Source organism: Eleginops maclovinus, chromosome 12, assembly GCF_036324505.1.
Source record: "Eleginops maclovinus isolate JMC-PN-2008 ecotype Puerto Natales chromosome 12, JC_Emac_rtc_rv5, whole genome shotgun sequence".
Classification (NCBI taxonomy): domain Eukaryota; kingdom Metazoa; phylum Chordata; class Actinopteri; order Perciformes; family Eleginopidae; genus Eleginops; species Eleginops maclovinus.
In genome coordinates, this window is record NC_086360.1 from 5,440,945 (window position 1) to 5,452,809 (window position 11,865).

The 11,865-nt window shown below is 41.5% G+C and overlaps 1 protein-coding gene across 1 annotated transcript in view; it reads left to right on the forward strand.

Annotated features, from left to right (window-relative positions):
* Positions 1 to 10,744, forward strand: part of adamtsl2 (ADAMTS-like 2) — a 34,252-nt gene extending 23,508 nt beyond the window's left edge. Inside the window, exons 11-19 of the mRNA XM_063897781.1 lie at positions 126 to 483; positions 3,227 to 3,330; positions 4,092 to 4,218; positions 4,322 to 4,535; positions 5,025 to 5,180; positions 6,900 to 7,070; positions 7,327 to 7,503; positions 7,576 to 7,720; positions 8,919 to 10,744. Coding sequence (XP_063753851.1) covers positions 126 to 483; positions 3,227 to 3,330; positions 4,092 to 4,218; positions 4,322 to 4,535; positions 5,025 to 5,180; positions 6,900 to 7,070; positions 7,327 to 7,503; positions 7,576 to 7,720; positions 8,919 to 9,046 — 1,580 coding nt within the window. The 3' untranslated portion in view covers positions 9,047 to 10,744. The remainder of the gene's footprint in view (positions 1 to 125; positions 484 to 3,226; positions 3,331 to 4,091; positions 4,219 to 4,321; positions 4,536 to 5,024; positions 5,181 to 6,899; positions 7,071 to 7,326; positions 7,504 to 7,575; positions 7,721 to 8,918) is intronic.
* The last annotated feature ends 1,121 nt before the right edge of the window (positions 10,745 to 11,865 follow it).

The window sequence follows — 11,865 nt, forward strand, 5'->3', positions numbered from 1 at the left end:
AACTTTTAAAAAAGTATTGCAATCCGAGCCAAACTTGTCAACTCAATTCGTCAATTGCAACATGACAAAAAACTTGATTTGCTCCATTAACATAGCTGAATTCTCCCTATGTGTTTCATCAAAAGGAAACAGCAGTCAGACAGGCAGCACTGCCAAACCTGCACCTGCTGGTGGACCCCTCGACACAGGGCCAGACTCCCCAAACCTCATCTGGAGGGTGTTGCTAGATGGCCGGATTGACCCAGAGCTACTCATCAACATCTCAACCAATCAGCTGCTGACGGAGGGAGACAGTTTGTTCTTGTCAGAGGTGGGACCAGCAGTAGAGGACCTGATAAGCCTGGAGGATGATGACCCGTTTGGTGTCAACGAGACACTGGAGTTTACTCTAGGTCGCAAACGCAACGAGAGCGGAGACAGTTCCTTCCAGAACAAAACAGTGCAGAGTATTGGGAGGACCTCCAGCCGCTTCAACAGAACGAGGTAATCCAACAGAACACAGGTAAAGGAGCATCAAGTAGATATTGTGGGGGGGGCTGGGGCTCAGGAGGTAGATGGTCATTGTCCAATCGGGAAGTTAGTAGTTTGTTCCTGCAGACAACATGTCGATGTGTCCTTGGACAAGCTACTTAACTCCAAATTGCTCCCTATAGCATGGCTAATGGTGTGTGAATATATGTTAGTCTCCCTGGCACCTCTGCCTCTTTATGAATGGGTGAATTCTGACTTTTAAATGCGCTTTGAGGGGTCGAAAGACTGGAAACAGTTATATAAATGCAGTCCATTTACCAAACATTTACCAAATACTTAAAATTCCATGTTATAGGGTGATGTCTGGACCCAGGGTCTTCAGGTTTGGGTGACACTGGGCGTGATTGCTCAGACACTGGGAAACAGAATAAGGACGGAAGTATACAGTTGGTTCCAAGTGGAAAACAAAAGAAGGAAGAAAGTTGGACAGACAGACAGACAGCGCAAAGGTAGTTCTATAGACAGGTGGACTGACTACAAGCAATCAATACAAATACTATATTAATCCCTGGGGGAACTTTGGTTTTCTGACAGTTAAACCATATTGGAATAAAAATGGTTTTATAATTATATAAACACAAGTTGAATATGCAATAAGAGTCCTTGTAGCCGCTGGGACACAGGAACAAGGCAAGACGTCCTCCACAGCGCAAGGACCCTGTGAAGACTCAAACTCATGGTAACAACATGGTGAAGCTCTTGTTTGGAATCCTTTTCGACCCAAACAGTCCGAAAGCAAGCAAAATAAAAGTTGGAGATATTAGTTGTTGATGGAAACGTTGTAAATAGATATGTCTTGGTGCAGCCATGTTTTCATAAAGTACATTAAACTACACTCCAGATAATCCTTCTGACTCCTCGCTAATGCCGTTAGCTTGTCAAATCCGTTAGCCAGTGATCTTACGTTTACCTTGATGAGAGGGAGGAGAGGCGGATAATACTGTATCTTCTTTTCTCCATAAATCTGGACCCAGCCCTCCTCCTTCCTCTATTTGGTTTACCCTGCATCCTCTGTGTCGTCCTTCCGTTTTCAGTGGGGATAGTCTTTGTTCCGATCACCATGCTAGCTGGCATTTGCGCGATTAGCTTTTCCTTTGTGTAAAAAACAAAAACAACTCAACCGCGGAAAAAAAACGAACCAAATTTCTCTCTACAAGAACGTTAATAAATTACTAATAGAAGTTAAGTATAGAAAGATAACAAGTAAGGTCAAATAAAAAGCTTGAATAGAAAACAATACAAATCAAGCATGAGCAACAGGCTACATGCTCTGTTGGCGCATGTGCACTAGACAAAGCTGGGAGTGTTAGGTTCTAAATGTTGACAAAGGAATAGACAAATAGAATCCAAGGAGCTTCTGGTCAAGTTTTAACATCTGTCTACAGCTCATAGGAAGCAGTCCCGATCTCTGTTTACGAACATGTTTGCTACCCTCCCTCTTGTAGCTGTAGTCTTCTCCAATTGGTTGGTGGTGCATAGGCGTGTCCATGCCTCTTAGCGCATTGTTGATTTAATCAGATCAGCAGATGATTTAATCAGATCTTCAGTCGCCCTCAAAGAGAGGCGTAACCACATAACATCCTTTATAACATATTTCCTAACACTTCTTTGGCAAGGCAAATTACACAATTAAGCGCATAGTAACATTTGATAAATTGATTATTCTCACAGAGACAAGCAGATGAAAGTTAGTAAAGGAGTGAAACAGGTAGTCGAATGTGCATCAAAGCCGATTTAAGGAGATGGAAACAAACAGACAGTTAAGCAGGTAAGCTTATAGATATACAATGGTTGGGTTAGACATGCAGGAAGCTGGGTAGAAAGACCAGCTTTAAAACAGGTACACATGTATTTTACATACAGGCAGTTGTGTTACTACAGATAGGCTAATATACAGGCTGTAAGACAGGTAAATAAACAGACTGTAAGAGGGACAGACGGAAACATAAATCAAAGGATGTAAGAGCTGCAGGTAAATAAACAGGATGTAGGGCAGACGGACGGAAGGATAGACGGACAGAAGGACAGACAGACAAATGGGTTTTCGATTAATCATATTCATAACTCACATAAACTAGCCAGCAGCTATAAAACAGGAGATGACACGCCCTGTCCTCTGAGACACTGAAAGGAGAGGAAACGAGCAGAGGTGCACAGAGGGGAGGAGGAGGGTGAGGAAGAGGAGTGCAGCTATACTTAAATTGAAGAAGTGAAAAATAAGATGCAAAGGGGGGAAAGTGTGCTGTCAGGCAGTAGTAACCTCTGGGGAGAAAATAATGTGCAGGAATCAGTCTGGCTTACATGGAGGGATGCCGGCGAGGAATAACTCAAAGTGATTTTCAAATAAACGTCTGGCGGAGGCAGAGGGAGCGACCGGTGTTATGACAAGAATGTGCATGTGACTTTTATGTGCCGGGATGAAAAAACAAAGTGCGTCTGCTAGGATGCAGGCTGTGAATCAGCTGTCAGTCTCCCCGTGTGAGTGTGTTTGAGGCTTTGCAAGACTGAGTATCCTTAAATGTCCTTCAAATAATATATCACCGAAAATGCATCTTTAGAATTGTTTCAAAATCGCTCGTCTTGAAAAGGATTGCGGTTTAAGTGCATATACAATTTATTTTAAGCCGACCAAAACAAAAAGAATAAAAACGTATATAGAAACGTGTGTGTGTGTGTGTGTGTGTGTGTTTGACAGGGGGAATCAAAGGATCAACCAGAAGAACCTGAAGCTGAGTGCTGCTGATATGTACCGCTGGAAGCTTTCCTCGCAGGAGCCCTGCAGCATGACCTGTTCTATAGGTACATTTGAACACACACACACACACACACACACACACACACACACACACACACACACACACACACACACACACACACACACACACACACACACACACACACACACACACACACACACACACACACACAAACACACCTTACTACTTAGGTATAGAGTTTCCTGCATTTGAAGTATAGGATTCATACAGACTGCCTTGCTTTTAACTAAAAGAATACACTATATTCCGTCAGATGTGGAACTGTGTTTTCCATATGCTACCACAGACTCTGTAAATGAGGTGTAAAGTACGGCCCGTGGGCCATTTTGATAATACCCCACTCGTGTCTTAGCAGATGCGCAGCCGTGTGAAAGTGATGTAGTTTGTTTATAGCATTACGTAAGTCTTTTATTTGATCAAATTGCATTTAGGCTTCAGAAATCACAAAGTGGTGTAATATGTGGAGAATAGATTATTCTGCTGAACAAAACGTGTTTAAGTATCATAAACGTGAGAAATCAGCAGAAGAAAAACAGACAGTTAGGGAACACTAAAGGGATCGTGGCATGAGCTCTGGCAGTTTTTCAAGGTTTGTTAGCCAATATGAAAATGTGAACAGACTGAACCCTGAACCCTTGCACGGAGAATCAAGATCCCATTTGCGTTGGGGTCCTGCTTGCCCTGTCAGGTTCCCTTTCACTTTATTGACTGGCTCGCTTCATATATTGTTTTCTTGTGATTAAAATGTGCTATACAAATAAGTTTCTTTTGCTCAAAATCCAGGAGTGTCAAAATCCTTTGTCACATGTATCCGCTATGATGGCGTCGAGGTGCACGACATGTACTGTGATGCTTTGACCAAACCGGAGCCGGTCCACGACTTCTGTATCGGGAGAGAGTGTCAACCCAGGTGCCATGAAACATTTAATGTGCCAGATATATTTCTTGCTATCATACAATCTGAATGTACCTGTACAGAGCCTTAATGAGATAGGATGAATGTGGTGTTTCAGATGGGAGGCGAGCAGCTGGAGTGAGTGTTCGAGGACTTGCGGGGAGGGTTTCCAGTTCCGACAAGTTCGCTGTTGGAAGATGCTCTCGCCGGGCCTGGACAGCTCGGTCTACAGCGATCTCTGCACCCTGGCTGACCTGGAGAGACCTGTAGAGAGACGGCCTTGCAAGAGCCCCGCCTGCGGGCCACAGTGGGAGGTGGCCGAGTGGACAGAGGTATGAGATAAGACCGTAATGATACCCCTAATGCCAAAACGCACAAATGATTGAATTTACTTCATTTATTTTAAGTAAGTGATTGCAAGGGACCAATTTATTTAAATCCAGATGCATTTATCTGGTGAATATTTTTAAGTAATAACACGCTTATTATATTTATAACTTGAGCCCAACTATTTTGAGTAGAGTTTACCTGACCCATGTTCAGTAAACTAGTATAGTATGGTTACATTTAATTTAAATTAACATTATAAACCACTATTAGTTTCTTAACTTGAAGTCAATGCATTTCATCAGTTACCCACTCACAAACATTCATACAGAGGCAGGGGCTGAAATGCAAGGTGCCACCTGCTCAAGGAAGCACAAAATCGTGCCTGTATGGATATTGGGGTTTTTAGGAAAATCACATAAATGTTTGACTTTCTTGCCTAAACATAATTAATAACATAGAAACGTGTGTCTGTGTACCCCTCCTTGTTCTAGTGCCTAGCTAAATGTGGCCGCAAAGCTCAGGTGTCCCGTGATGTCCGCTGCTCTGATGAGACCCAACCATGTGACCCGATGACCAAACCGCCAAATGTCAAAAACTGCACTGGACCGCCCTGCGAACGCCAGTGGACCGTCTCCGAATGGGGGCCTGTGAGTGTCTTAACTCTGCATGTACATCTACAGGGATATACTGTCTGACAATAGCTACAAATCTGGAGAAATGAAGAGGCCAATACAAAAATGTGTGTGGTTTTGCTTTTACTTGAGTGAAATGAACATTTTTGTTTCATTGGAGAGCAACACAAACAGCGAATATAAAAATCACAGGGTGAAAGGATTATTCCACCAAATATGGATTTCTAAATTCTTCAAACCATGAGTTTAAAAAGGTATATTTAGGTAGTTTAGAGAAGTCATTTACATTTAGTTAAACACTTACCAAAAAAGGAAAAAGGAAATACGTTGTACAGTATACTTATGGACTTGTTTTCAACTTGTGTCATCATGACTTTTATATAATCTGGACTCAAACTCTCGGTCTTCGTCTCTTCGGTTTAGCCTGCATCCTCTGTGTCCTTCAGATTTCAGTGGGAATATAGCCATTGTTCCAACTGCTTGCCGGCTTTAGTTCAATTAGCTTCCCCCTGGTGTAATCAAGGCTGCACAACAGGCGTGAATGCAAATCAGCAGGGATTCCAAAATAAATCTAACTCTATAAGAAAGTTTAGAGAGGGCACAGCTAAATAAGTAACGTATTAGTAAGGGATAATGTGCAGCGAGGCGGTCATTATGGGGAACGAACACCTGACAGACAAAACCAGATAATAAACAAACTAACGACTTCCAGTATTAATTGAAATTATTTTATTGAATCCAAAATGATCGTATTTCTTCCGCTAAGAACTATTTTCCAAGGCGCACCAACGGCTGGATCTGCAACAACAACAACAGCTTTACGGCAGCACTGATCAAGGTTTTCTGTAACGGTTCAACTCTGTTCACAGTTTCTGATTCACTGACAAGTCCTTAAACCCCGCAGAGCCCAGACAGTGTTCCTGTTAGTGTTTACCTCCTGTCTGTCTTCTTCTGGTGATTTATCTGACGTCCAGCGCTCCGTATTTTAACTCGTTTTCCTTCCTCTTTCTTGATCCTCCTTAACAACGGTCGATATAGTCCTTGACAGCGGTCTGTACTGCTGAATTAACAACGTGTCACATGTTCTGAATTGACCAATCAGAATCTAGTATTCAACTAAATTGTGTAATAAAAGTTATTAGCAGAGAAATCACAAGTAAGATCAAATAAAACATTTTAAGTTGGAGTTGTACAAATCTAGCAAGAGAAGCTGCAACAGGCTGCTTGCACAGTTGGTGCATGTCTGTTGTAGTCAACTCACCAATGCTCGAAAGCGTGAAAAGCGTATTAGAAAACGTTGTTATATAAGTAAAGTACCAAGTTGCTTACCTTAGTTTACCGTATTGGTTTTAACAGCGAATGCTTTCCACAAAAATCACTTTTCTTTTCTTTTCAGTGTGTCGTACCTCTGTTAGAACATGAGATCTTGTTAGCTGCTTTACTTACAATAAATAAGTGTTAACATGACTTTATCTGATGTGACATGGCCTGATGTGGTGGTTCCTTTCCTCTGATGTGGTGTGATGTGACGTGATGCCATTTATTATCATGCAATGCTAAATTTGTATTAAATATGATGTAAGGTGATCTGACTTAATGTGACGAGCAGTGCTTGACCCTGAGCTTCATTAAAAGACATTGTTTAAAAGACATGGCTGAGGAAGGCCGTGATGACAGCAGGAATGCATTCTCTGGATTATGACTCATCCAGTTTGACCTCTGACGTTGTTGCAGTGCTCGGGGTCGTGTGGCCAGGGGAAGACGGTGCGTCACGTGTACTGTAAGGCTCCGGAGGGTCGCGTGGTTCCTGAGAACCAGTGCTCTGCGGAGGACAAGCCACTGGCAATCCATCCCTGTGGGGAGAGAGACTGTGCTCCACACTGGCTGAGCCAAGACTGGGAGAGAGTAAGACACACAATCGCAATTTACATTCAGCTATTTATTATTCCACCTGAAACTGTTAATTTGTAATTCTTTTTCATAACAACATTGGAATGATGTAAACAAACTGGTATTTTAAGGGTTAAGATTATCCAAATGAATAATGATTTTGTAGTAATGTGTTCACAGTTAGGCACAATGGTTGACCTCTTTGAAAAAGTCTGTTCAGATGTCTTGAAGAGAACAACAAAGTCAGATATGGATCACTTTCTGTCTGTAGTGTAACACAACCTGCGGTCGTGGTGTGAAGCGAAGACTTGTCCTGTGCGTCGGCATTAGTGGTGGAAAGTTCCAGACCTTTGATGATGAGGCGTGTGGGGGCAGCGAGAAGCCTGAAGAGGAAAACACCTGCTTTGAGAGGCCGTGCTTCAAATGGTACACCACCCCCTGGTCTGAGGTGAGGTCTGCTCAATATGATATGAATGGTGTATCAGCGGTGTATGACGACTGTGTTCCTGTTTGTTCTCAGTGCACCAAGACATGTGGTGTGGGTGTGAGGATGAGGGACGTCAAGTGTTACCAAGGCAGGGAGCTGGTCCGCGGCTGTGACCCCCTCACCAAACCTGTGGCCAAACAGACCTGCAGTCTGCAGGCCTGCCCCACTGAGCCCCCAGGTAACACTTCAGGGAAGCCAACCTACCTTTTCATCTAAACTTTAATAACAAAGGGCTCAGAGGTTTGATCGGGTGGCCCACATGCAGAATCCGCTGCCAAGCAAGCAAGTCTGTGTCCAACTAACAGAACTTTCAGGCACCCCTCTCCCCCCCATTTTAATGCTGTATCTCTAAATAATGGCCCTCTGTGGCCCAAATAATACATTTACAAAAATAACCAGTATGTTCAGTACACAAGTTCCCATTAAGTTGCCCGTGAAGTAGATCCTTCACAGTGAGCTACACAAGCTAATGCAGGAAATTAATTCCTGTGTAGATAATTTTAAGTTTATTTGTGAAGCTTTAGCAGGCTTGTGCTGCTTGCCCTGACATACTTTCAGTCATGTTTTCCCAAATCTTTACAGTGGCGTAATATATATATCCATAAGTTTGTATGACAAAAATCTGCCCAATCAAAACCAGCCTAATTTGGTCCAGTGGTGGAGTAATAAGTCCTAAAACTCGGAAGAAATGTAACATTTCACAACTTCCTGTTCCCTTTTCTCAAAGTCAGCGTGTTTCTGTGCTTAGAAGTCTGAAATAAGATCTGTAGTTAATCCAAGCTGAAGAGATTTGTACGTTTTGTTCTACCATATAAGATACGTCAGTAGTTTCTATGTGTCACTAACACTGAAAGGAAATTAAAATGTTGTACTTCGTTTATAGTCTAACATTAGCCTTCTACTCCTGCCAATTGCAGTAAGGCTTCAAAAATCTAAATCAATATGTGGAGATTATCCTGCTGAACAAAACGTGTAAGTATAAACTTGTTTGCCACAAAGCTTATTTTCTGCAATATACCAAATTGCAATGGAGAAATCACATTGATTTTATTTCCGGGTCCGGTCCAAAAATGTGTCATCACTGCCACACTCTATTAATTGAGTTTGCCCCTTAGCCTATCACGTACAATGTGTTGGAGTTCTAGCCAATGGAAGCGAGAGTGTTACAAAGTGGTGTCACTATGTTATGGAAGTAAGAGTGTGTGGGAGAGAAACTCCCTCTGGAGGGAACTTTGGTATTTTGGCCTTTGCAGACCATTTACTTGCACACAAACCTATAATTCACCACAGGCAAGGGAAAACCCCCAAATGAGAAATAGGGCCTCTTTAAATGTAACAGCTGACATGAGCTACGCCATGTGTGAACTGTTTCCCAGATGAAAGCTGCCAGGATCGTCCCTCCACTAACTGCCTGCTGGCGCTGAAGGTGAACCTGTGCAGCCACTGGTACTACAGCAAGGCCTGCTGCCACTCCTGCCGGGCCCTTAGACCTCCAACCTCCTAGTTCAGTACACCACCACCTTCCTCCAACCCCAATCAAACTTCAGCACGAGGAATGGAATGGGAACAAATGTATGGACACTTCAGTTACTGTGGACAATGAGAAAAAACTGAAAGTCCATATCTTCTGCAAAAATTACAGACATTCGCGAGTGGATTTAACTGGTTTAATTTGTCAGTGAGTTTAAATGATCTAAAATGACATCTTGATATCAATTTGAATGTTTTTAGTTTTTTTTTATGTCATACAGTATGTAACCGCGGCAGAGTTTTGTCGCAGCATCAAGCCATGTTTACTGTGGCCGACAGGGGACAATGCGTATCAATGGCCGAAAACACTTACAGTAGGAGAACTGTGCTGCACTTTCAAAAACATGCAAATAGAAAAACGGAAATGTGCCAAAACACATACAAATAAATAAACATCTTCCCCAACTTGACAACACATGCAAAGCAGTTAGAAGTCATTCCCGAAGCGCTGCAACAAAAGTTACTTCCAGTGACAGTTGGCCAACTTTAGAATCCCCGAACTTCAACAAGCTCTCCGGTCCCAGCTGTGTGTCCCTTTTTAGTGTCCGCGTTTCCGTTGTGTTTTGAGCGTCTTGCATCCTTTTTTAAAATGTTCAACGTTTTGTTTATGCAGCTATTTTAGTTAATGTTGTGCATGTTTTGCTAAGTTGGTGAAGAGGTTTCTTCCTTTGCATATGTTTTGGCACATTTCAGTTTTTAAATCTAAAACATTTGAGTCTGTTGTAGAGCGTTTGCCCCTGTCGGCCCAGAACGTGTTCTCATTAAAACAAAAAAAACTTTTATCAAGTTGCTTTCATCGTCTTTTCCAATGAGAGTGATTTTTTTTTGGAATAGATGAAGACATAATTAGGCAATAACATTTTTTATAATTATACAATTTTTGTCTGGAGAAAATATCGGTCTAGTGTCAGAACAGACCTTTAAATATTAACTTAGCCTAAAATACGACGTCTCCTGTAGCAGCATTTTGCATTGAGACCTTTGAACAAGTTAAAGAAATATTCATTAAGAAACATACAGAACATTCATTTAAGGAAATAAATATTTTCCTGACTTTCCCCGTCATTATGAACTCAAAGAACAGACAGTTAATGTTGATCATCAGAATTCTTATTATCATTATACTGTCTTAAAGAGGAATTTAGTTTTCATCAGCTGTTATTCGTTTTTCTCTCATAAAACGCAAAGTCATTCTCCCAGACCTCCATAATCAGATAGCATCTTGCTTGTGCTCGTCGCTTTAAGGTGAATATCTATTAAATTATTTCCAAACTTCATATACTGCATGGCTAGAATATTTAATGCAGATACTGTTTATGGAATATTATTTAATTGTGTTTCAGTCTGGTGTCTGACATGTAAAAAGTTTATATTTCCATTCCACCCCCTGCCCGCTTGGCGCCGTGACGGGACGCCTGCAGGACATGGAAGCATATTTATTAGTCATAGCACATTTTCATTTATCATGACGCTCCTGATGTCAGCCAGTGGTTGCTCATCGGGTCAATGGATGCCAGTTCTGATCTGTGTGTGTGACAGAGGAGGGGTTATACAAACACAGAAAATTCCTGACACTTGAAGTATGGTTGAAATGTATTCAGACGTGTACATGTCTCATTTTTAACTATTGTGTACTGTGTTTATATATAACTGATACCTGTGTGTACAAAGAGTATGGACTGTTAATAATAAACTGAAAACCTAATGGTATTGACTTGTATTTCAATTAAAGGACAGTTTGATTAAACATACTTGTTTCTTTATCGTTTTTATGTTAATTCGATGTTTGTTCCAGGGCTTTGCATGATTCTTTCAACAAAACCAACAAGGTCTTTAGATGGTCTTGATGAAAAGAAGATAATTAGACTAAATCTGTAGAACTTTGTTAAAGTAAGGCACCTGGGAAAGCTGGAAAAAAACAGCAGATGAAATTCAAAATGACTTCCTGTTGGATTTGAGGAAACAAGAGTCTTTTGTGTACATCTCCACATGAAATATATGCTTATTTTGGTTTTTTATACTTGGAAAACTGTTAGTGGGCATGGCTTTGCCCATTGCCACAGCCGAACCCAACCCGCTTTCACATTCGTCAAGTTTTTGGGAAATCCGTTTCAGTCCAAATACAGACGTGGACAAAATTGTTGGTACCCTTGGTTAAAGAAAGAAAAACCCACAATGGTCACTGAAATAACTTGAAACTGACAAAAGTAATAATAAATGAAAATGTATTGAAAAACAACAAATGAAAATCAGACATTTCTTTTGAATTGTGGTTCAACAGAATCATTTAAAAAAACTAAATAATGAAACTGGCCTGGACAAAAATGGTGGTACCCTTAAGTTAATGTTTTGTTGCACAACCTTTTGAGTGAATCAGTGCAATCAAGCGATTTTTGAAACTCTCAATGAGACTTCTGCAACTGTCGACAGATATTTTGGCCCACTCCTCGTTAACAAACTGCTCCAGCTGTCTCAGGTTTGAAGGGTGCCTTCTCCAGACTGCCTGTTTCAGCTCCTTCCACAGATGTTCAATAAGGTTTGAATCAGGGCGTATAGAAGGCTATTTCAGAATAGTCCAACGTTTTGTTCTGAGCCATTCTTTGGTGTTTTTAGCTGTGTGTTTTGGGTCATTATGCTGTTGGAGGACCCATGACCTGCGACTAAGACCAAGCTTTCTGACACTAGGCAGCACATTTCGCTCCAGAATGCCTTGATAGTCTTGAGATTTCACGATACCCTGCACAGATTCAACACACCCTGTGCCAGATGCAGCAAAGCAGCCACAGAACATAA